General features: G+C 40.8%; 1 protein-coding gene across 8 annotated transcripts in view; it reads left to right on the top strand.

Annotated features, from left to right (window-relative positions):
- The window catches only part of Lmpt (Limpet), a 1,284,547-nt gene that overhangs the window by 1,141,797 nt on the left and 116,796 nt on the right, over window positions 1-25,954 (top strand). The window contains exon 1 of one of the 8 annotated variants that reach the window (XM_067135224.2): window positions 11,054-11,536. The exons of the other annotated variants lie outside the window; for them this stretch is intronic. Within the exon in view, the coding sequence (XP_066991325.1) occupies window positions 11,376-11,536 (161 nt within the window). The 5' untranslated portion in view covers window positions 11,054-11,375. Of the gene's footprint in view, window positions 1-11,053; window positions 11,537-25,954 lie in introns of those variants that run through there. 8 annotated transcript variants of the gene reach the window in all.

Genomic DNA, 25,954 nt, shown 5'->3' with positions numbered 1-25,954 from the left:
ACAGTATGGCGTAGTTAGGCAATTTATTTTGCAAGTGTTTTAACGTCGCGCCGTCTCAGTAAGGTCTTCTGACGACGATAGGATAGGAAATAAAAGTCTAGGACTGGGAAGCAAGCGACCGTGGTCTTAAGGTTCAGCCCCAGCATTTATCTGCTGTGAAACTGCAAAACCACGGAAAATCATTTTCAGGGCTGCCGGCGGTGGGGTTTGAACGTTCTCTCTCTCTCGAATGTAAACTCACAGCTACTTGATGCGAACCGCGTAGCTAACTCGCTCGGTCGGGCAATTGTTCTCTACTTGCTGGGCTAGAGCACAAACTAATAATAATAATAATAATAATAATAATAATAATAATAATAATGTTATTTGTTTTACGTCTCACTAACTACTTTTACGGTTTTCGGAGACGCCGAGGTGCCGGAATTTAGTCCCGCAGGAGTTCTTTTACGTGCCAGTAAATCTACCGACACGAGGCTGGCGTATTTGAGCACCTTCAAATACCACCGGACTGAGCTAGGATCGAACCTGCCATGTTGGGGTCAGAAGGTCAGCGCCTCAACCGTCTGAGCCACTCAGCCCGGCAGAGCACAAACTAGATCGAGGTTCATTCCCCACAGTGTGCACCTCTGACTAGAGCGGTTCGGTCAAGCTTTTCTCGCAATCACGATTCGATCTGCTCGCCTTTGAGGCCAAACTCCAATGCCATTAAGTAAGAGCCTGGATGTTATCTGGTGTAATCACATTGGAAGAAAGCAAATTTGATTCAGTTTGTAAGGGTGGAAAATTTACAAAAGATTGAAGCCGGAAGAATTGGTCGGTGTACCATTCAGTGTACATTATTTTAGAAGAAACTACTTGAGTAATCTTAAAAAGTTTAACAGAATATTTGTAAGGTCGAAACCCTTGTAAGGACGTCTATTGGCAATACTACTTCTCGTACTCTGCAAACCATGTCAGCTAAAAGTTGTCTGTGAAGCTTTATGTCCAGTGTTGCCAAATTATGTTTTCAATATCCGCTAATTAGTACTAAAAATCCGCTAAAATTCCGCCAAGAAATACGATCTCAAGTAATGAGCAATAATAATAATACGTAAATGTCTGCACTCACCTGATCTGTGAGTTTCACTGGGATTAACCCCGGCTAAGATTTGCAGGCGTTTTAGTGCCGGGTGCAAACTAAGTGAATCCCCTACCTCAAGGGCCACACACAGAACAGGCCAGTTGAAACGGTCTTCCTTCATAGCGTAAATATAAATGCTACTCTCTCAATTCTATTACCTGTCGTCATTCGTCAACGAGGAGATAAGTACCCTTTCCCCACGCATTACAAATTTATGATACCATGATCTCATAACATTAAATACAAATAACATGTTTTCCTCATGTGACTGCTAGCTCCTGACAAGAAATACGGAATAGCTCGGAGACAGACTGTAGAATTTAAAAAAACGCAAAATGGATAAAACACTGAATTCCGCTATAATAAATCTAGAATTCCGCCAAAAAATCCGCTGTCCGCTAAATGATATATTTCTCCGCCGACAGTCTTCTGATTCCGCCAAATTTAGCGGAAAATCCGCCAAGTTGACAACACTGTTTATGTCCTGAAAAATGAATACGTTGGATATTAGCTTGCGTTCGGGAGATAGTGGGTTGGAACCCCACTGTCAGCACTGTACCTTACTTAAGACCACGATGGCTTCCTTTCCTCTCTTAGCCCTTTCCTATCCCAACGTTGCTGTAAACCCTATCCGTGTCAGTGCGACGTAAAGTAGATTGTAAAACTTGCAATATTAGCGAGAACTACCAGGACTCTTTAATCTGAGTTTACGAAAGGGAAATTTGGAGAATTAAGTTTTTACAAAATGATTCAGTGTAAATTAAATATTATACTACCACATAGCTGTAAAAAGCATTATTATACAAGATATAAAAACACGCACTACTTAACAAAGAATGACATGTTTCATCCTTAAAATATCATCATCAGCTTCTATCAAATCACATTAATGCTGGAGTGGAGACAAAGCAAGACATTATTAAGATAAGTCCTAGAATTTAAGTTCCTAACTATTAAACAGAGATAAACATAAATATTACTTCTAAATATCTGAGTGTGACTTGATAGAATCTGATGATGTTCTATGTTTAATAGTTTGTATTTTTATCCCTTGTTTAATCATTTTTTGCAGGTGCTGTTTAGTATTATATCTTTGTTTAACCTGTGTGTTCAACAGGCTGAAGAGCTTCGTAAGTTAGTACATTTGACCGAGCCGATAATGGAAAGTGTGGCTTCCTTCTTTAAAATAAATCATCAAATAAACTACCCCATTGTTGTTTTCCTCTAAAAACAATAATCACACTAGTTAATATCCCTGTACAAAATCGGTCCAATAATGTTAGCTGTTTCATGGTCCGAATCGTTGGCTGAATGGTCAGCGTATAGCGTATAGTGTATAGTGTATAGTGTCACCTCATTTTCTCCCGCTTGAGTAGCTGACACGTTTGCCTCTTTATTCACAAAGTTGAGATGGTCAGCGTACTGGTCTTCGATTCAGGGGGTCCTGGGTTCGATTCCCGGCCGGGTCGGAGATTTTAATCACTTCTGATTAATTCTTCTGACTCGGGGACTGGGTGTTTGTGCCCGTTCCAACACTCTCCTCTTCATATTCACACAACACACTACACTACCAACCACCACAGAAACACGCAATAGTGATTACATCCCTCCATATAGGGTTGGCGCCAGGAAGGGCATCCGGCCGTAAACAGGGTCAAATCCACATGTGCGCCGCAATTCGCACCCGCGACCCCACATGTGTGGGACAATCTGTAGGAAAAGAAGAATGTTAGCTGTTTCATGGAATCTCGCAATGTAATGTAATATAATGCAATGCAATGTATGTATTGGGACAATAATCTTTTCGAATTGTTTTATGTAGAAAGTGCAGAATGACAACTCACTGAGGTTGAAATGGCGGTCGCAATATGTATTTATACATGCAAATTGGGCCTGCCCTAGAAACTGATATCGTACGAGGCTGTCTATCAAACCAAGCGAACTATTTATATTCCTGAATGTTACATGTGTACGAGGCTCCTGGCAGCCCGTATAGTGTCACCTCATTTTCTCCCGCTTGAGTAGCTGACACGGTTGCCTCTTTCTTTATTCACAAATTTGAGATCTTCGTATTTCCCCCGCGATTAGGAACGAGTGTTGAATTATTAAGTAGCATTTTTAAAAATCTACTCCTAACATTGATACAGTTTCCTCATTATTTAAATTTTATCAAGTGATTGATTTGTACATTTTAAGGGTGGGAGCATATTATCAGCCCTGAATGAGAAAAAGGGAGAAAATGAGACGCCTGGATGATTTGAGAAGTCAGAACGCCACAAAGTGTAAAATTGAAACTGAAATACCATATGTTTACGGAGCTAATAACTTCCTGTCTCAAATGAACGATATTCGGCTGTGGGAGGTTGGGGAAGAAAGACACGCACGCATGTGTCTCATATTCGTCAGGGGTACGTATCAATAATTTCGTCAGTCAATATCCGGTTTCGCGCCATTACTTAACTGAAGAAGGCATTACTTAACTGAAGAATTGTTAATATATTGTATTTTAAGAAAATATGAACTGGTATGTGTATATTTAGGAATTAGTGGGGTTGCGATATATCGTAGCCTTCATAAACCTCATGGCGTTGGGATAGAAAAGAAGCAGGATTTGTGAAGTAAGGTCTAGAAAGTGATGAAGTTGCAGCAATTCTAGTCTCTTTGGGACCTCATGATCGTTGTCCACATGTGAGTCTCAGCATAGGAAAATTTAAATATTGCTGGGTGATCCTAAATGGAATGCACTGAATGTCCAGAAGGATACAGCGCAAAATGAATTCCATAGATACTTAACCTAATACCTTACGGCTTTATAACGGATGCTTTAAGATAATATATCACTAATAATGTCTGTCTGTCTGTCTGTCTGTCTGTCTGCAAATTAATCTGCACGAAGGTTGATTGGTTTCTCGCAGCTGTGAGCTTGCATCCGAGCGATAGTGGGTTCGAACTCCACTGTCGGTAGCCCTGAAGAGGATTTTCCGTTGTTTCCCATTTTCACACCAGTCAAATGGGGCTGTACCTTAATTAAGGCCCATCGTCGCCGTTAGACCTATCCGTGTCGGTGCGACGTAAAGCAAATAGTAAAAAAAATGACCCAGAATGTGCAATTGCTGCACGGCTGACCTTGTAAGGAGCGCTTAGATTTCCGTAACTTCTTTGTCTAGTAAGGAAATTAACTTTTCTAGTCTTACTTCGTGCATAGATTTTATAATATTACTACATATTTAGCTGTTAAATTGGTAATATGCCACTAGTATTCGTATTTATTGGATGTTTGGAAATTATTTGGCTGTCCTGACAGCCTAACGATTTTCTTCGAGGTTAATTCCTGAATGGAGAAAAGAAACTTTGTACTCGCTTAAACATTGATCGAAAAGTAGCTACTATGAAAGAAAAGTTATAGAGAATACAATTTCCAATCATTATGTCTTTATACAGTTTTACCGTACCGACTATGAATACAGAATTCATCAATTTAGACTTTTGACTTTAGACACACTTGGCGAAATGTTAAGTTTAGGGTACCGATCAGGTCATATTTTTGTATATGCCCTGCATGATGTATAATGATTGTGCTTCTTGCTTCTTGCTTCTTCTCACGTACGGTCTTCATAATTTGACATGAATATCTAATAATGTTATTTGCTTTACGTCCTACTAACTACTTTTACTGTTTTTTGAGACGCCGAGGTGCCTGAATGTAGTCCCTCAGGAGTTCTATTACGTGCCAATAAATCTACCGACACGAGGCTGACGTCTTTGAGCACCTTCAAATAGAACCGGACTGAGCTAGAATCGAACCTGCCAAGTTAGGACCAGAAGGCCAGCGCCTCTACCATCTAAGCCACCCAGCCCGGCACATTAATATATATAATAAAAGTTTCGTCTGTACATTGGTGAATTTTAAAAGAACGGTGTTTTTGTATCGGTCGTGTCCACTGTAACAAGGAAATGCACTGTTTTCTTTTCCATCATCTGTCTGTCTGTCTGTCTGTCTGTCTGTCTGTCTGTCTGTCTGTCTGTCTGTCTGTCTGTCTGTCTGTCTGTCTGTCTGTCTGTCTGTGCGGACATCACGAGAAAATGGTCAAAGAAAAGTTATAGAGAATTTCCGATCATTATGTCTTAATACAGTTTTACCGTACCGGCTATGATAAGAGAATTCATGAATTTAGACTTCTGTTGCTTAGTCCATATCAACGCCGAGCATTGCTGACATAGAAGTACTGTTCAGTCGTGTGAACTGGCGATGGTTTTTGTCATGATTGTTTTAAGTTGTAAAAACCGCGTGGTCATTGGTCCATTTCAACAAGGAACATTGTGAAGATGATTATAAAAATGAGAAAAAAAGTCGTGAAGGAACAATCCCTTGAGGAATAACGATCGCTTGAAGAACAAGACAAGGGGGAGTCATGAAAGAAAGGAGAACCTTCTTTACAGCAGATGCCCTAATATCACAGATTCGGAAGAAAACTAAATGTGAATGCCTGTGTACAATATCGAAAGCTCATAAAATTGATCAATAATAACATTACATTGGCCATTGTTTGTTATGATGTGCATTGTAGGGTTGCCATATTTCCTGAAAAAGCGGGATTGTCCTGAATTTGAGCATGTGTCCCGACGTCCTGACTGAATTTTTAAAAATCCCTAAATGTCCTGAATTTTAAAAATCAGCGCAAATTATTTAAAATTTTGCTCAAATGCTTTTGAAAGGGAATGTCCCATCTGCTACTTAAAAATCTATGCAAATAACATTGAATATTGTTTCATTTTGGAGTTGTTCGTAACGTAGATATTTTACCTAAAGTATGATCTTTTATTATTTCTCTATTTGATTTTAACATTAATATCTCATTACAAGTGCGTCTTTTGGTAATGAATGGGGCAATTCACATGCATTTACCTAAATACACTCGTTGGAACCACAGGCGCCACCTTTTGGTCTTGAGAACGGGGGCAAGGATGAATATCAAATATTTTTACGGGAGCAGAAACACAATATATATGGGAACAAGTGCTTCCGTGGATTCAGCACCTATGTTTGGAACTTGTCGATGTTGGTGTCCTGAATTTCATCCTGAACCTTATGGCAACCCTAGCATTGTCTCTTCTGCTGCCACCCATCTCCGATAGATGGGATTATTGCTGCGTCCCGAGTAAAACAGCCTGCTTGAATATTGACGGGAAGTAGCTGGGGAGTTAGATACATTTTTGTTGCTATTTTAGCATGCCATTCCTCTGGTTCATACATTTTTTGATAACTATTGGTACGTAACACACTGGTTCATCATAGTATTTCAACTATTCGATCCCTACCCTGAAGCGCCTATTGGAATGAGCAGTATGCGGGAGGAGCGTTCACGGCTGTCTGCGGCCTGTTCATTCCGTAGCGAAGCACGGACACGTCAGCTAGTAAAATCATAAACTGATCATCTGAAAATAACAATTTTAACATTTATCATATTCGTTACCTGATTTTTGAGGCGACATTTAGGCTATAACATTTTCACTAAACATTTTTTCACGTTTTTGTAGAGTCGGCGGAACACCCATGTTCAGCTGAGGATTTGGCCAAGGATTTAAAGTCGGATGCCGTTACTGTCACCATTTGCTAGTTCTATTATAAATATGTACTTGAAGTCACTGTAATTCCGATCTGATCAGTCTTCGCCTTTTAAAGTAACACTCCCCTATCACAAACCTACCGTGACCTATTTATTAAAAGTGAGAATATTTTAAACGTTCGAGAAACATTCGTATATTCGTATAATAAAGCTGAAATACAGATACATTTAGCTGAATTTATCTAATGACTATAGCAAATTTCCTAGTCCTTCTAGCAGTATTTGGTGTTATTATTGCAAAAGAACTGTTCATCCATTTTGAATTCTGGTCATTGGATGAATTTTGTACTTTTAAATTGTCATTGCATTTCGTCTCATTTCGTACCATAAGCCAACGGGCGTAGCCGTGTTGAAACACCGGATCCCGTGAGATCTCCGAAGTTAAGCAATATTGGGCGTGGTCAGGAATTGGATGGGTTGCCACGCGCTGTTGGTGGGGGGTAAGGGAATGGAGGAGCGGAAAGGAACTGGCCACCCTTCCGCACGTAAACTCCGGCTCAGGAACACCTCTGCGGAGGTTCGGACCTGCCTTCGGGCAGAATAACCCTTACCTTACCGTACCATAAGGGGCCGATGACCTAGATGTTAGGCCCCTTTAAACAATCATCATCATCATCATCATCATCATCGAAATGTTCATCTGTAATGTATATATGAGAAAGTCAATAAATTACAGAAATCGATTTTAGGGATGGATTATAGCGAATGCCCTTTGACATCGTGATTAATGGTGGAGTAGGGGCATGAAAATTGAGTTACGTGATCACCAGCTTCTCATCGTGGAAGCCGAGGAGCAATTTTAGAGCGATAGGTGTGGGAATTTTCAAATGAAAAGTTATGTCCATGTGGTTCGGTATCCGCAATATACCAGAATCCCCATAGCTGTAACCGAGATATCAATAGTCACGTAAAATTATGAATTTGCTTGCTAAGCTTTGTTGACGTGTTTAGTCAAAAACTTAAAACGGTGGTTGTATACAGAAGTAAGGCTGCGTGATTTGCTTTCAGAAATTGTGCGCTGAGATTGAGACGTCAAGTGTCTCACTGCCCGGCTCCGTGGCTGGCTAACTGGTTAGCATTCTGCCTTTGGGACCAGGGGTCCCGGGTTCGATTCCAGGCCGGGTCTGCCATTTTTAACCTTCATTGGTTAATTCCTTTGTCTCGGGGATTAGGTGTTTGTGCCATCTTCTAAATCATATTTTATCCGAGGGAAGGTCCCATCCTCATAGACGCGCATTTCTCCCGTGGGCGTTAACTCCAAATGACCTGCATCAGGGTCTCTCAGGAGGCAACACGTCGTAATACAGCATTCATGTGTGCGAGAGGAGGAAAAACTAAAGAAAATGTAATTATCCGTCAGTATGAGTCTTTTGATAGCGAGATGACGACGGCAGCTTACGGGGAGGCTGGAGCAAAATAAAAAGATCCTAAATCGACTTATTACAGTCTACGATATCGATAAAACTATGAAGCAACTTATCTGTCCTACTCCCGACCAGTAAAAATAGACCTTCTCTTGCTAAAACACTTCCTATATTTTCACAGACCTTGCGGGTTGTATAACGCCTGCACTGTGAAGATTTTTAGTGGAGTTGTTGACAAATGCTGACTGAGATGAGTGCAAAGAGATTTCGTGAAGCTACAGTACTTAAAGGACATACTGTATTCACCGTTCAGAGTTCGAGGTTTAAATCTTGACGCTGGCAGCGGTTATTCTGAGAGAAGCATCTCATGTTCACTCTAGGCAATATGTTGAAATAGAACCTTATTTTCAGATCTACCTCAGATCTAATCCCAATTAAGTATACACTAGCTTCAATTTATACCGCAGATAAGACTGAAGCAATCAATTCCTACCCGGACATAAACACACAGATTAGATTATTCAAGATGTCTCAATACCTAGATTCGATAGCTGCAGTCGCTTAAGTGCGGCCAGTATCCAGTAATCGGGAGATAGTGGGTTCGAGCCCCACTGTCGGCAGCCCTGAAGATGGTTTTCCGTGGTTTCCCATTTTCACACCAGGCAAATGCCGGGGCTGTACCTTGATTAAGGCCACGGCCGCTTCCTTCCAATTCCTAGGCCTTTCCTTTCCCATCGTCGCCATAAGACATATCTGTGTCGGTGCGACGTAAAGCAAATAGCAAAAAAAAACTAATAGCTAGAATGAATGGAAAATATATTTATTCACTTGTTTAAAATTCAATCGTAACACTAATTATTATTATTATTATTATTATTATTATTATTATTATTATTATTATTATTATTATTATTATTATTATTATTATTGCCGGCCCCTTGGTGTAGGGGTTGCGGGTCTACCTCTTACCCGGAGAACCCAGGTTCGATTCCCGGCCAGTACAGGGATTTTTTACCTGGATCTGAGAGCTGGTTCGAGATCCACTCAGCCTACGTGATTGCAATTGAGGAGCTATATGACGGTGAGATAATGGTCCCGGTCAAGAAAGCCAAGAATAACGGCCGAGAGGATTCGTTCTGCCGACCACACGGCACCTCGTAATCTGCAGACCTGAGCAGAGGTCACTTGGTAGGCCAAGGCCCTTCGGGTCTGTTGCGCCATGGGATTATTATTATTATTATTATTATTATTATTATTATTATTATTATTATTATTATTATTATTATTATTATTATTATAGACTGAGGTGGTGCAATTTGGCTTGTATATATTTAAGAGATCTCTAGGATCCCTTAAAGATTCCAAGGAATTGACAGTGTGCGACTCTTCTATATTTTAAAATTCGGTTGGCAATTCTAAACTGTTACTTCATCAATATTTGTATTCTTGTGTTCATCATGCTGATGGGAACCGCCAAAACCCGGACCATTCTTCGATAGTACAATATAGAGTATTAGAGTGTCTTTGTCGAGTGTAATTCCTTCTTCCGGTTGGGGCGTGATAGTCAAGTGATATCGTTGCTAGCTTCTCGCAAGGCGGTCGCGGTTTGAAACCAGGAGAATGCGTGTGGAAATTTTGAAATGAAAGGGTGTCTACCTGTGGTTCCGATTCCACGTAAAGCTGGAGGTTCCATAACGGTGATCAGTGATCACGATATCGATGGTCAAGTAAAACTACCCCCGTTGGTATGAAAAAAAATGACGAAATAATGTTCTCTTCGTCGTTATTTGAATATTTTTTTATTGAAAAGGGAAGTAATCCGTAAATTTAGCCTCTTCTTTACATGCTTGCTTTGCCTTCTTCCAGTAGACGTTAGCCTTTTGTAAGAGGAGTGAATTCCGTTCAAACTCTCTCTCTCTCTCTTTTTTTTTTTTTTTTTTTTTTTTTTTTTTTTTTTTTTTTTTTTTTTTTTTTTTTTTTGCTTTACGTCGCACCGACACAGATAGGTCTTATGGCGACGATGGGACAGGGAATGGCTAGGAGTGGGAAGGAAGCGGCTGTGGCCTTAATTAAGGTACAGCCCCAGCATTTGCCTGGTGTGAAAATGGGAAACCACGGAAAACCATTTTCAGGGCTGCCGATAGTGGGGTTCGAACCTACTATCTCCCGAATACTGGATACTGGCCGCACTTAAGCGACTGCAGCTATCGAGCTCGGTTCTCTCTCTCTCTCGCCATAGTTACTCATACTAATGACCCGAGGATACAGCTGATTACATTGCATCTTCGCCTGGCTGAGTGGCTCAGATGGTTGAGCGCTGGCTTTCTGAGTCTCCAAGTTCGCGGTTTTCATCCCAGCTCACTCCGGTGGTATTTGAAAGTGCTCAGATAGATACGCCGGTCTCGTGTCAGAGAGCTCCTGCAAGATCCGGCACTTCGGCGTCTTCTAAAATCTTAAAAGCAATTAGTGGAACGTAAAACTCATATTATTATTATTATTATTATTATTATTATTATTATTATTATTATTATTATTATTATTATTATTATTATTATTATTATTATTATTATTATACCATTTTTATGATCCAATTCAGTGAGACGCTTCGTAATGATGTCAATGGTGCCCATTTATGAGTATGACCCTTTCTGAAATAAGATCATGCTGTAAGGAGAAGGGTCTACTTTTAGTTACACGTTTCCTAATCGCATATGAGGAACTTGGCATTGGTTAATCTTCAGGTTCAATGACTTCGTGAAAGTTCTGAAATTGCGTGGAAGCTCATCTTCGTTTCTTCTCGTAACTGAATGTTTACAGAAATGCACTTGCCTATGTTGTCATGAAAGGGAAAACGAAAATAAAGACGCCCTGCGCATTTCAGCGCGCGGATCATCACTGGCCTTTTAGGCGGGATCTGGGGCAATGACAGTCGAAGGTAGACAGGCCGAGTGCACACCACATGGCGGGCTGCGCTGTGGCGGGAGAGAGGGGGAAGAAGCAAAGGAGGGATCGGCCCCAGTAGGGCGTGCGTAAGTTAGGGGATGCTGGAGGGGGGTTTACTCACTGTGAAAAAAGCTAGAGAACGTTTAGACCGTCGGTATTCGCTTATTCTATCAGTTGTCGTTGACTAGTGGCAAAGTGAAGTCACGCGGCATCGCAACCCTCTTGTCGTTAACAAGAGAACATAAGACTGTGATATAACGAAAAACGAACTCTTTTACGAATAGTATTCTTACTCCGGTGTTCCAGTAAATTAATAGCAAAATGGCAGATGTCGAAGTTCAAATGCAATACACAACAACGGAGAGGAAAGTCCGAAAAGTGAAGAAAACCAGTAAACGACGCGAAAGTTCGGATAATGTGATTGACAGCGAGGTGACCATCACGGAGCTGGACAAGGAGAATCAGCTGACCAACGAACATAGGTATGTGCTGGCTGTCTGTAGCGCGTGTTGCTGGCATATTCCCTTTGCTGGCTGCTTCTTATTTCTCTCATTGCAGATCGGACGTTTCAATTGTTTTCTAAATTGGCTCAATCAGTGTAATTGACTCAACTTTTTAAAATATTTGTGCTGTGAAATCCAGGCACGTGAATGCATATTTACCGATTAGGTGAAATAGTGCCCAGTATTAAACGACTTAGAATTAATGAGTCTGTGTTTTTACTTAATTGAAGTGGACAGTATCACTGAAACTCCGTGTTCATCGCTGTAAGCAGTGTTCTCAAGATGTGTGTTAATTATGGCATGCGACAGCATAGGGAATGTGCCATCTTAAACCAGCCAATGGTGATTACTCAAGGAAACAATTGCACGAATCCTATAATACTCTTCCCAATTGTCATTCCTTTCAGCAGAGGTCATGCGAAGGTCAATCAAGTATTGTGTGTGCCAAAGTTAGAGAGTACTAGTGTCTCTTCACCCCTACAGTACGACCCATGTTTAGTTTTAGCTGTCTCATAGCTTATGCAGCAGATTCTGTGAGAAACGTGAGTTACGGTCCCTTTTTAAAGTGTCATTCTATAGGGTATGCCGTGAAGACTTTTTAACAATAATTAATTGCAGTCACTCTATCGTTCCCAGTGCTTAATCTCATTCAGTCACTATGGCACGATTCCGATTCTTTGTAGTGGCAAGTTCGCAGTTTACAGCGTAACAATATCAAGCCGCGTTCTTCACGAACTGTCATATGAACGGGCCTTTTTTAAACCTGTTCAGTCCATAATCATAAACATTGGGAACTATATTACGTAAATGTCATTGCTGTCTGCAGATATTTCGTGATGTGACACCCCTTTTAACCTGAGGACTAACATGCATGGTGATAATATTGCATAATCCTGGGTGGAAATGCGCCGGGAAGACTTATTTCAATATAGTGTAAACTTTTGAGTTAGATATTCTGAATCTTAAGCCAATATTGCCTTCGAATTCGTACTAATTATATTGCGTTGCATGTTTTGAGAGTGACCGAATGAAAAAATTATTTTCCTACAAATAAAATGGCATTTTAAAAAATTAACTTAAATATTTTTAAAGCAAACAAAGCTTGTAGATATACGTGGTTATTCTTATTGTGATAATGGTCACGGGACGTATAATTTTACATGGAAACCGAACCAAATGGACGTGACTTTTCATTTCAAAAATTCCACTTGGATTGTCAAAGATTCGAACCGTAGCCGCCTTGGTGAGAAGTCCGCGGAAATGCCATTCAGCTATCATGTCACTATTTTATTTATTTTTGTAATGACTACAGATATACTCTTTCGAAAGAAATAGATTATATATGAGAAATACTTGTACGGAATTCGATCCATAAAGCTAAATTATTGAATAGGCTATTTACTGATTCGTTGATTCTGACGTATTTTGTAGCAGTCCAATATCGTGAGGCTGTTATGTTTTTAGAGAGTGGAAGACGCTGTCCACTCTATTACGCCTGAATTCCGACGCATTACAAGTAGCCTATTGACTCGTCCTAATATACCACGAATAAAAACAGCTTATCATTACAGCTATCATACTCACCAAAAGTAGTCCTCACCCTGCAATGAATTAGTATTATCATATTCTAAATACTGGAATTTGAAGGGAAAATTTCCAAGACCATGGAAGAGAATTCTTGAATTAAGCGCTGCTAATCTAGTAGGGTACAGAGATTGTTACATATTCTTTTAATTATTAGAGCAATATGTCCGATGATACTCAGTTTGGTACAATGAGTCTTTTAAGGGGAAATCAACTAAGTTTTTTTTTTAGAAGGGAAAATCTGAATATTTCCTGAATAGTAGACTTATCCCATGACCTTTGCTTACTACAGGAAACAAAGCAACCACATCACAAATACGACAAACATGGCGTGTTCTGCTCTTCATAGCTCCGGCGCTCCTCATTACCTGTGGTGTATACTCCTCACCCATACATTATTACTCTAGCTTATTTACCAGCGACTATCTGCAAGCCGATGAACACATCTCACACGGGATTACAAACGACGGCCGGAACAAACCATGCCGCATATTGTCATGGGCAATGTCCCAGAATCTTTGTCCCACATTTAGAGTCCTGCAAAGTTTAGGATTCACTCAGCGTGCTGTGCAGATGAGTCTCTTGGAATCTGGCACTAGCTGTTGCGGGAAGGTCAAGGTGACCGGAAGTTCTATGCGTTCTTTATTTACGACGACACGGTGGTAGTGGACCGCGGCTACTCAATGAGAGTGTCGAACATCCTGAGCATCAAGGACAAAAGTTCTAGCGTCGGAGCAATACGCTCTGAAACGTTGAAAGCCTCAAGGGTCAGAGGGTTAATACGACTAATAGTAAAACATGGAAAGTGCCCACCACGGTAGGTGTAAATTCTGAATCAGTAGTCTTAATTTAGATAAATTCAGTCTGTCGTTTATTGCTCAGTTTCCTCTTACGCACAGTCCACATACAAATTTATCCTACGTGTACCCTCATGGCTTTTTCAATTCAGAGGCATTCACACGGTAGAGTCTGAAACTCCACAGCCTGTTTCCAGTCATTTGACCGGGTCAGGAATGGAATAAATGAAGCCCCTATCTAGCGGCGAGGATAGGAAATGTGCCGTCTGCCGAAGCCTGTCGCACTCCTCTGGGGCAATGATAAATGACTGATAGATGAAATGAAATGTTAATGAAGAGTGTTGCTGGAATGAAATATGACAGGGAAAAGCGGAGTGCCCAGAGAAAAACCTGTCCCGCTCCGCTTTGTCCAGCACAATTCTCACATGGAGTGACCGGGATTTGAACCACGGTATCCAGCGGTGAGAGGCCGGTGCGCTGCCGCCTGACGGTACAGTTTACAAGAACATTTTATCCATGTTGATTTCCGCCGAATATGTAATACAGAACAAGAAGTCCTCCTATGGTGGATTTTGGAATCTGTATTACGAAGAAGAGGCACACTAAAATGCGGAGTACAAGTCGCATGTAAAATATACTAGACATCCCATTTTTTTCATGCAAGGGCAAGTAATAAATGCCATTATGAATCATAGGACTGGTGAAATTATTGCGAGTGAACCTAACAACCATTTGTAAGTAATTGTTGAGTAAGAATTATGTTATTGGATTTTATGTCCCGCAAACGACTTCGATTTTCGGCGACGCCCAGTCAGAGAAGTTTTGTCGCACAGAAGTACGTCCCGCTAAATCCACCGACACAAGACTGACGTGTTTGAGCACTTTCAAATACCACTGGACTGAGCCGGTATCGAATACACCAACTTAGGTCTGAGCCATTCAGCCTGGCGTAGAATTAATAACCTCAAATGCTCGATAAGAGGATAATGTTTGTACGTGAAGCTGTCCCTTAAATTAAGATTTATAGCGACGGCCTGTTTTTTCAGTTAATAATTTCGTGTGGCTATTCCTAGCAGAGTGCAGCCCTTGTAAGGCAGACCCTCCGATGAGGGTGGGCGGCATCTGCCATGTGTAGGTAACTGAGTGTTATTGTGGTGGAGGATAGTGTTATGTGTGAGTTTTTTCAGTTAAAACAACGGTTAGCTTTATATTCGGCCGCCTTTACCCGCAAGGAATGAACCTGGTACTCACTTAGATGTAGGGTGTGCAATCCTCATGGACGCATACCTCGAAGTGTAAATCTTGTTTCTCAGAATTTTTTACTTCCTGACGGGAAATCGAACCCTCTTGTGAACTGAGCAAAGGCAGCCCTTCCGTACATCACTCACTCCCAGGAAAATTAATATACAGTACTTGCATATAAAGGGAACGAAATTAAGGTACCAGGTATCTCTAATGAGTATTCTGGTCATCACTGACGGAACATCTGATGGAGTGGTTGCCGACCCAGTCCCTCCTAATCAGAAACTTTCTGAAGGACAAAGCATTTTAATCAAGTACACTGACCAATCAGTTCATATTAAATGCGGACTCTGCGCATCACAGTTTTCGATATGTAGCACATATTGTAGAGTAAGTACTCGAGAGGAGAAAGATACATGGTAAACATCTATTACATTCAGCACATGAAACAGAACACTGTCCTTTTCTGCCGTGACGTCACTGGAGAGCACGGTGGTATAATATCGTCGCTTGGGACTAAGACCAGTCATATTGATCTCACTCACTCATGCTGTAATAGGGATGTCAAATGATATTCGTTTTAAGTCGCTAGAAGTATATTGAAAAATAACATAAAAACCAAAAGGATTAAGACAAAAATATATGTTACAATTTAATCACGTATTTTATGAATTTTTAATGCATGTCGCTGATTTCCTTGATTGATATTAATAGAACGATATCGTTTGACAACTCTAAAAGAAACACGACAATTATATGAAAATTAAATACAGTACATTGTCATTGTTCTTGTTTTATTTATACATCTTTCACCCTACAACACAAACAAGTAGTGCAATTGTTTCTCTATTTTTGTCGATTTTGTAAACAATATGGTTATTATATTGTGACAGCCAGCACATGCCTTTTCAATATCTTAAGGTAAATATTTTCAGATTTTACTTATAAGTCAAACAGGGTCAATTTGAGTGGAACAATAAATTCTGTTTCCCAAAATCAAATTTACACTGGTTGATTTGTTTCAATTATTATAGTAGTTCCTATTTAACTGCTTTGCAACAAACTATGTTTCCATAATGTCGGAACTATTGTGTGATTTTTTGTTGTTGTTGATATATTCCAGTTCGGTAGACATACAAGATTTGTCGTTCTCATCTTGAACTTGCTCTCTCTACCTTCCCTCCTTTTGGAACAGCTTCACATAATACGTTACCAAGATAATACTTTACAGGAATATAGTTTGTGAGCAAATTAGGCTAAGTTAATATATAAATTGTTGTTTGAAGATATTGTAAATTTATAGTTTCAGTTTCGTTAAATGTGACTAGTTGTAGTATTGAACCTTTAACATGTTTGAATTTACACTGGGCTTGCTGAATCCTCAAGTTGGTGACGACGGGTAACTGGTTGAGAAAAGAACCGAAAGGAGTTCACAGATAAAGTTAGGCAGGGTGTCCGATCAACATCTTTTGGAGAAAGCGGTCACTTTCCGGCTTCCGAACTGGATAACGTTCCAATGTTTATTCGTCAGTAGCTAATTTTTGAATACTTGCAGTTCAAGGAAAATGATCGGTCGATGGTCTCCTGACATCACAACTAAGTCTCATTTTCAATAGTCAGAATTTAATGAACTATGAACACCACGGTGACCATGAGTCCTAGCCAAGTCACACGTTGCTCCCAATTACTGTGCTAGATTCCACCCTTTCACCTTTCCTATCCGACTTCCCTTGGTCAACTTTCATTCTTTTCAGACGCTGTTCGTATGAGATTTGCGAGGGTGAAGGATTCTGTCAGTTTTCCCTTTGCTTTAGCCAATCTTTTCATTCCCAAAGATTAGAGCATATATTTTTATTATTAGTGATAATCCCATTGTTTTGGTACAACAAGCACCACACCCACCTAACGGTAACTCCCCAGTCACCTTCCATAATGGAAGTCTCGATATGTCGATAACGCATCATTTCTGTGTATAATGGACGTTGCTGTATTTGGAAGGCGGTGAGTCTTTGTGGTTCCATTGAATTTACACAGTCTATCATTAAAACAGTAATTGACGTGGAGTGGACGAAATTAAAACCGAGAAGTTTCTTCCGAAGATAGGTTATATAGATACAATAGACAGTGATAGCTTAAACATGGTTCTGTAAATGTTCTACAGAATTAGAAAAGAACGCACACCCGAAGAGTTGTTCAGCAGATAGCTTGCTGCCAGAACTCCCCCGAAACTGGGCGAATGAGACTTCTTAAAATGATCCACAACAGAATGTACCGTAGTTATTCTTGTTAAATGTGTACCTGTATGTAGCCAGAAACCCGCATTTTTTTTAGAATTAAGTATGCCATTTCAGCCAATATTTGAATCATTAAACGGAAATATTAAATACTATAAGGTAAAGAAAAACCACCAGAAAGCTGTAATGTATCAGCTAGGAGATAACCTGACGACAAGAACGTTTGAGACCCACCAGACCAGTACCACTACAGTACACTTGAAATATCAAAATCAAAGGAAAATTCCTTCGATAAAGTTGGTGCACAAATCACGATTTGATAATATTCTCTGGGCGTAAGCAGTAAATTAAATAAATAAATAAAATAAATAAATAAATAAAGCAAATGGACTAGCAGTTCCATATGCTCCGATTCCCAGATAAAATGACTTAACTATTCCTAGAAACAAGCTGATTCGTTTCACCATCTTACATTAGAATTCGGTTGTAGGAATGGTTCCTTTTCTACGTTGCTCAGGACCTAGAAGTTTTACGTGGCATCTAAATCACAGAAATGAGTCGTTCCATTTCAAAATCCCACATGTATAGGTCGGGTTCTGAACTCTGGCCACCTTGGTGGTAAATCAGTGATAAACCACTCGGCTATTACGACCTGACTTCTTTACCAGCTGGTGGAGATTGACTTTTAATATCTTTGAAGGTTGGTTATTTGCGTGTAATAGTGAAGAGGGTCTTACTACATAGACGTTTTCTAAATCGACTTTCTTGTCTGGACTTGCTACAGCAAAGCGGCTTTTATAAAGGATAAACTGAAGCAACTTTAATGATAAATTGGCACCTCATAGCTGAATATTTCTATCTGGCTATGTAAAATCTATGAAGTGCCCCGTATGTTTATGCCTTTCTAAGGACTTTCAGTAACATTCCAATGAGCTAAAAACTGAAACTTGACAGAAAAATAAAATGTATTCTATTTCCTTGATAAAAAATCTCTATATACTGTATTTAAAAAATACGAATAACAGCTATTTCCATTTCTTCCAGCCCTCCTACTGGATCGATTTGTTTCATTCTTTTTGTATTCTCTCCGGAATTGCCTACTGGTGGATCATCAGGTATTGATAAGTCTCTAAGTTCAGTCAACCTTGAGTAATCATAAAATCAAGTCGCTAAATGGCCACTCCAATAATTACAGGCGAAGGCGTGCCCCAGGCCCGCTATACATTCTGTTCGTAGCGTGCACACAGTGAAGCAATGTCTGCACGTAAAGATATCGGCGAATTCGTAGCGTGCACACAGTGAAGCGATGTCTTTACGTAAAGATATCGGCGAATTCGTAGCGTGCACACAGTGAAGCGATGTCTTTACGTAAATATATCGGCGAATTCGTAACGTGCATACAGTGAAGCAATGTCTTTACGTCAAGATATCGGCGAATTCGTAGCGTGCACACAGTGAAGCAATGTCTTTACGTAAAGATATCGGCGAATTCGTAGCATGCACACAGTGAAGCAATGTCTTTACGTAAATATATCGGCGAATTCGTAGCGTGCACACGAGCTGTCAGCGGAGAGATGGCGTGGAATGACATTAGTAGACGAATAAGCTTGAGTGGTGTTTATAAAAGTAGGAAAGATCACAATATGAAGATAAAGTTGGAATTCAAGAGGACAAACTGGGGCAAATATTCATTTATAGGAAGGGGAGTTAGGGATTGGAATAACTTACCAATGGAGATGTTCAATAAATTTCCAGTTTCTTTGAAATAATTTAGGAAAAGGCTAGGAAAACAACAGATAGGGAATCTGCCACCTGGGCGACTGCCCTAAATGCAGATCAGTATTGATTGATTGATTGATTGATTGATTGATTGATTGATTGATTGATTGATTGTGAAGCAATGTCTTTACGTCAAGATATCGGCGAAGCTAAACGATTAAAAATGACAGGCGACCATAGGCAGACCCGCAATTACAACCAGCGCACAAATAACATACTACTATCTCGAGAAAAATAGTTATGGGGGTAAGACACCCTTAGCACCCCTAAAGGGTGGAGGGGAGGAAGCGATATGTAAGAAATTCATATTTTTCGATGTCGGTTGTTGTGGTGGTGGTTTTTAAGAGGAAGTACGTAGATCTTGGCAACCATTGCCTATTAACACTAATCAGAGGGGAAATGGAAGAGGTACGACACTTCGAATGTAGGAAGTAGGGCCTCAAAGGGCATGAAAATGAAAGTCTCCCTAGGCCTCGAATGCTGTAATACCGCCGGGGTCTAAAAAGAACAAGTGTTGATGAGGGCAAATCGTATAGGATAAATGAAAACGAGGAGCCTGGCAAAAGTAAGTGGAAGCAAAGCCACGACAGCTAAGGTCCCCTGGTTGCCAACCCACTCTTCCAAGTTAAGAGCCTCTTACGACAGGAGATACTGTGGATGCTATTCTACCGCCCCTATCCGCAGGGGGATTTTTGCGGTCGTTGAGATGAATAGTGACACTCCGGATGCCGCTTAACTCCAATTTCAGCTTCCATCAGCATGGGGGTCAGAAAAGGTTAAAAAGAAAATTGTCCAAAATTACTGAGATTAGTGCTGAATCCACAGTTTTCGGTTTCGTTAGGCTGACTAGTGACAGTCCTAATGACAGTAATTCAGTTATCAATGATTACTTATTTGAAAGAATTAACTACTTTCCAGATAATCTGGGCTGTCACAAGGACAAAATAATTTAGATCTTAAACATTAAATTAAAAACACAATAATACGGTAGTTCTAATACTGCGTAATTGTAAAATATCAATTAACGTCACAATAAAGAAATCTAAAAAAAAGTCACTTCACACATAAGTGACAGGTAATAGAGGTCCTAGAAGTAAATATTCAAAGAAGTACCGGGCAGCGCATGAAGCAATTTTATATCAAAATACGTTATCGGACCTATTTATAATGAATGCTGCAGAGCTGAATGGGTCCTCTAGTTATCATAATTTTATAAATAATATTTGTTAAAAAGAGCTATTGGACAGCAGTCCGACTCGTTGGCTGAATGGTCAGCATACTGGCCTTCGGTTCAGAGGGTCCCGGGTTCGATTCCCGGCCATGTCGGAGATTTTAATCGCTTCTGATTAATTCTTCTGGCTCGGGAACTGGGTGTTTGTGTCCGTCCTAACACTCTCCTCATATTCAGACAACATACCACACTACCAACCAGCACAGAAACACGCAATAGTGATTACATCCCTTCATATGGGGTTGGCGTCAGGAAGGGCATTTGGCCCTAAAACAGGGCCAAATCCACATGTGCGATGCAGTTCTCTCCCGTGACCCGACAGGTGTGGGAAAAGCGGTAGAAAAAGAAGAAGTAGAAGCTGACCCCGTCACCACGCATAAATTCCGGTTTATTATGGCTAAACGAACTGCCGTAGAAGGGGGCAATCTGACACATACGAGAATACGAGGCTTATGATCATGCAAGTCCTCATTTCTAAATCAATTAAATGTTCTTTCTTTCTTTCTTTCTTTCTTTCTTTCTTTCTTTCTTTCTTTCTTTCTTTCTTTCTTTCTACCGTATTTTTTAACCATCTGTAGGTACCTGTTTACTTACGTAGGAACATTACGGACTATGTACATCATCCTCGTATCGGGGATTGCTCAGTTTAGTATTCGCTCTGTTCAATGTTACAAAAAATCTAAAAATTATCCATTTTCATAGACAATTCCCAAAGCATCATACAAGGACTACTCGTGGAATTTATTGCCTGAAATACAATGTAGCCAATATACGTACATTCCGTATTGATATTCCATAGAGAGCTCTTGTTACACAAGCCGTTACATGATGCAGTGGGCAAAGCACTCGTGTACTGTCGTCGGATCGCCCAGGTCGGTATTTAGCCTTAAATAAATAGTAAATGTTCATGCCAGTAGTTTTACTGCAGATGTTACTAATACTAATATAATAATAATAATAATAATAATAATAATAATAATAATATGGCTTCAGCTACCGTGCGCGGGCATTTGGATTTAACGCAATTTAGGTTGCCTGCGTATCATTTCCGACGTTTCGCTTTACCAGACGGTAGATAGACCGAGCTTCTGATGAACGAGCTATGGCGAAGTTTCAATTAAATTTGCCAGGTGAACACCAAATGTGTCACCAGAGACCTTTTACATGCACCGAGCGAGTGACTGTGTGGTTCGGGTCACGTAGCTGTAAGCTTGTATTCGGAAGATAGTGGTTTCGAACTTCACTGTCGGCAGTCCTGAAGATGGTTTTCCGTATTTCCCATTTTCACACCAGGCAAATGCTGGAACTGTACCTTAAATAAGGTCACGGTTCTTTCCTTCCCAGTCCTAGCCCTTTCCTTCCCATCGTCGCCGTGAGACCTATCTGTGTCGGTGCGACGTAAAGCAAATCGTAGGTTCGAAACCCCACTGTCGGCAGCCCTGAAAATGGTTTTCCGTGGTTTCCCATTTTCACACCAGGCAAATGCTGGGGCTGTACCTTAAATAAGGCCACAGCCGCTTCCTTCCCACTCCTAGCCCTTTCCTGTCCCATCGTCGCCATAAGACCTATTTGTGTCGGTGCGACGTAAAACAACTAGTAAAAAAAGAAAAGCAAATCGTGAAAATAAAATAAAAATAGAGAGTTACATGCTAACATTGTACGACATGGAAAATGAACTGTTTCCGCCCTTCAAAAATCCGCCTACCTCTGGCAGTTAAAGTGAAACAAAATGCATCAATCTTGTTACTAAGACCAGAAAGTGCATCTGTTTTAGTTCGATATGGGCGTTACACTTCGTTGAAAGCTAATACATTCGTCGTTAACATCTCAACAAAGCAGTCGTGATTCGAATCGCGTACAATGCATATGGTATTTTATATAAAACTCCGCATAAAACTAAAGGGCCCATAGCTACTTATCATGAAAGAAACAGCCATATACTGCAAGGTTGCTTTCGTGCTTTCTTTGCGTGTCCTCTGTTCGTGTAATAAATCTACGTGGAATTTAACTCACTACCAGTTTTCATTAACTTTTCTCTCCAATGTGTGCATTAGTTAGTCTACCTAAAGATGAATGTAATGAGAAATACGTAGTTTTGCACTATTATTTACGGAGTGCGTTGCTACGCGGTTTAAATCGCGTTTGCCATTTTTTTTTTGCACAAGTCAAATACTGGGGCTTTACCTTAATAAGGCCACGGTGGCTCCTTTCCCATTCTTAGTCGTGTCCTATCCCATCATCACCTCCAAGATCCGTGTGCCGGTGCTACATAAAACAAAATAGCAGTGCTATTATTATTATTATTATTATTATTAGTAGTAGTAGTAGTAGTAGTAGTAGTAGTAGTAGTGTTATCATAAAGCAAAACTATCTCTTTATAGACCTCGAAAAGCCCTTGGAGGGGTACTAAGCTAAGAGCTTCCACTACACACAACCTCGGCACCAATTGAGATATAGTGTTTAGCTGTATCGCCGGTCGCCTTTGTCCGCCGAAGGAAATAAACCGGTACTCATTTTTGTTGTAGCCTGAGTGAACCTTAGTGCCATATGCCTCTCCAGAAGTGGAAATTTCGGTTATAAATAATTCGATTCTTCCTGATGGAGAACCGAATCCTTGTCTCTCTTGTTGAAGCTAGCACGCCTAGTACATGGCAGTACGCCTTGATTATTATTATTATTATTATTATTATTATTATTATTATTATTATTATTATTATTATTATTATTATTATTATTATTATTATTATTATCGCCCTTTAACCCATTGTATAGGTTTGGCACGTCATGTGGATTTGTCACAGTTTTACGGCCGGGTGCCCTTCCTGTCCCCAATCCTATGTAGAAGGACATATTCACCATTGCGTGATTCTGTGGTGTTTGGTAGCGTGGTTGTTGTATGTAGATAATGAGGAGTTTATTGGGGAATACATAGTGTCGGTAGATTTACTGGCACGTAAAAGAACTCCTGCTGGACTAAACTCCGGCACTTCGGCGTCTCCAAAAGCCGCAAAAGTAGTTAGTGGGATGTAAAGTCAATAGCATTATTATAGGGGCAAACACGAATACTCAGTCCCCGTGTCAGTTAAAATCCTCAACCCGTCTATGTAATCGAACCCGGGGCCATCGGAATCCATTTTTGCCTAGTTGTACTTCCTCTAAAACAATACTCACCACCACCCTCTGAACCGATGGCCAGTACGCTGGCCATTCAGGCAAGGAACCGGACATCATCGTCGTCGTCGTCAATTTCTTACGAACCTATGATACTCCAGAGTTTCCTCTTGGGGAATAGGACGTAACGAATCCGCTGTATATTTTTCCGTGACCTAATATCCATTTCGGGCTGTAGGTGAAGATTGAGCTTTTCATATATCAAGAGGAATGAGAGCGCACTACTAATATCGTGTTCCACATAACGTTCTTAACGGTTGTCTTCATTTGGCAACGTGTATCTTCTTTGATGCCAGCGAGGTTCTCACGTGATCGCTGCCGTAACACATTCGGTAACCCAAAATCAAACGCCAAAATAATTAATTATGACCAGATATGATCCTTCTTCAGTTCTTCCTCGAACAGTAAAGCATTTGTATTCTTAGCGTTTTTAATTCAGCCTTAGCTGTCGTTGGTGATGGTGGTGATTATTACTTTAAGAGGAAGTACAGCTGGGCAACTATCCTCTCCTAACCTCTTCTTCCACACCCTAGTGGGATCGCAGTTGTAAATTGTGTCGCACATGTGGACTAGAATGTATTTTATGGCCGGATACCCTTCCTGACGTCAACCCTATATGGAGGGATGTATTCACTTTTGCGATTTTCTGTGGTGGTTGTTAGTGAAATGTTTTGTGTGTATATGAAGAGGAGAATATTGGAACAAATACCAACACGCAATCCCCGATCCATGGGAATTGACCATACGCAATAGAACAATGGAATAGAACCCGGGACCCTCTGAATTGTTTTTAGAGGAAGTACAACTAGGCAACCATCCTCTACATAACACTAATCAGAGAAAAAAAATGGAAGGGATCCGATACTTCGAAAAATGAACGGTCACGAAGGTCCCTAGTATTCGCAAACCTAATAACGTCGGGGTCCGGAAAAGAACAGAAATTGACCAAGGAAGGTCGAACAGGATATATGAAAGTTAGAAGCTTGGCACAAGGAAGTGGAAGCAAAGCCAGGACTCAGCTAACGGCCCCGTGGTCGCCAACCCACGAAGTTCAGAGCCCCGGGGGCCACTTTTAGTCGCCTCTTACGACAAGCAGTGGATACCGTGGGTGTTAATCTACCGCCCCCACCCACAGGGGCACTTAACTGTCATTATCAAAGTACAACTACAGCCTAAATGCACCTACTAGTTTCTCGCAGGAGGGAGCAGGAGATTTTTCTTTCTCCAAACAAGATCATCTGTTCAGTTCTAATCAGGCAACCTATGTTCCAAACTCTATTCCTGTATTGAGGAGTTGAAAGTGATTAATCACATGGTTGGACCGAAAGAGTTAATTCCATCTGCCCTCCTTTTGGCTGCATTTGATTTGATCATCAATTCTTCCAACTTCTTCGACATCGTGGTCTAACTTCGGAGAAGGAGGTAGCCCTGATAACCCCAGTGAAATCGTAACTGGCTTGCTACCACGGCAACTGCTGTTTCTTGAAACGAAACATGTTGTACAACTAGTGGCAACACTGTCACGATACGGATATCGGCAGTCAGGTAAAATTACAAGCTAGCTTGCGTGCTTGTTAAAATGGAATAGGTTGTATTTTACTAAACCTTGACATATAGTGGATTAGAAAGAAAACATTATTTTAATACTGTGCAGTGTTTCTCTATTTAATTTTCATCTCGAACTTTGCATTCCTTTTATATAACCTTGGTTCCCAATCCGTAAAAGTAAGTCGGGAAACAATGGGGATCGGGTGATCTGTCTTTCTTTCTTAATCTGCTTACCCTCCAGGGTCGGTTTTTCCCTGGGACTTAGCAAGGGATCCCACCTCTACCGCCTCAAGGGCAGTGTCCTGGAGCTTCAGACATTGGGTCGTAGGATACAACTGGGGAGAATGACCAGTACCTCGCCCAGGTGGCCTTACCTGCTATGCTGAACAGAGGCCTTGCGGGGGGATGGAAAGATTGGAAGGGATAGACAAGGAAGAGGGAAGGAAGCGGCCGTGGCCTTAAGTTAGGTACCATCCCGGCATTTGCCTGGAGGAGAAGTGGGAAACCACGGAAAACCGCTTCCAGGATGGCTGAGGTGGAAATCGAACCCACCTCTACTCAGTTGACCTCCTGAGGCTGAGTGGACCCCGTTCCAGCCCTCGTACCACTCTTCAAATTTCGTGGCAGAGCCGGGAATCGAACTGGGGCCTCCGGGGGTGGCAGCTAATCACACTAAGCACCACACCACAGAGGCGGACTCGGGTGATCTTCGATGCCCAAAATTCTGGCAGACAGATTGGAATGTAAGTGACAATGAAACACACATGCGAGTACTATTGACTACCTGGTCTGTGTGGCTTAGACAGTTGCG

The sequence above is a fragment of the Anabrus simplex genome, chromosome 1, assembly GCF_040414725.1.
Source record: "Anabrus simplex isolate iqAnaSimp1 chromosome 1, ASM4041472v1, whole genome shotgun sequence".
Taxonomy (NCBI): Eukaryota; Metazoa; Arthropoda; class Insecta; order Orthoptera; family Tettigoniidae; genus Anabrus; species Anabrus simplex.
Note: the sequence above shows the minus strand (reverse complement) of the source record. Positions and strands in the feature narration are given on the sequence as shown.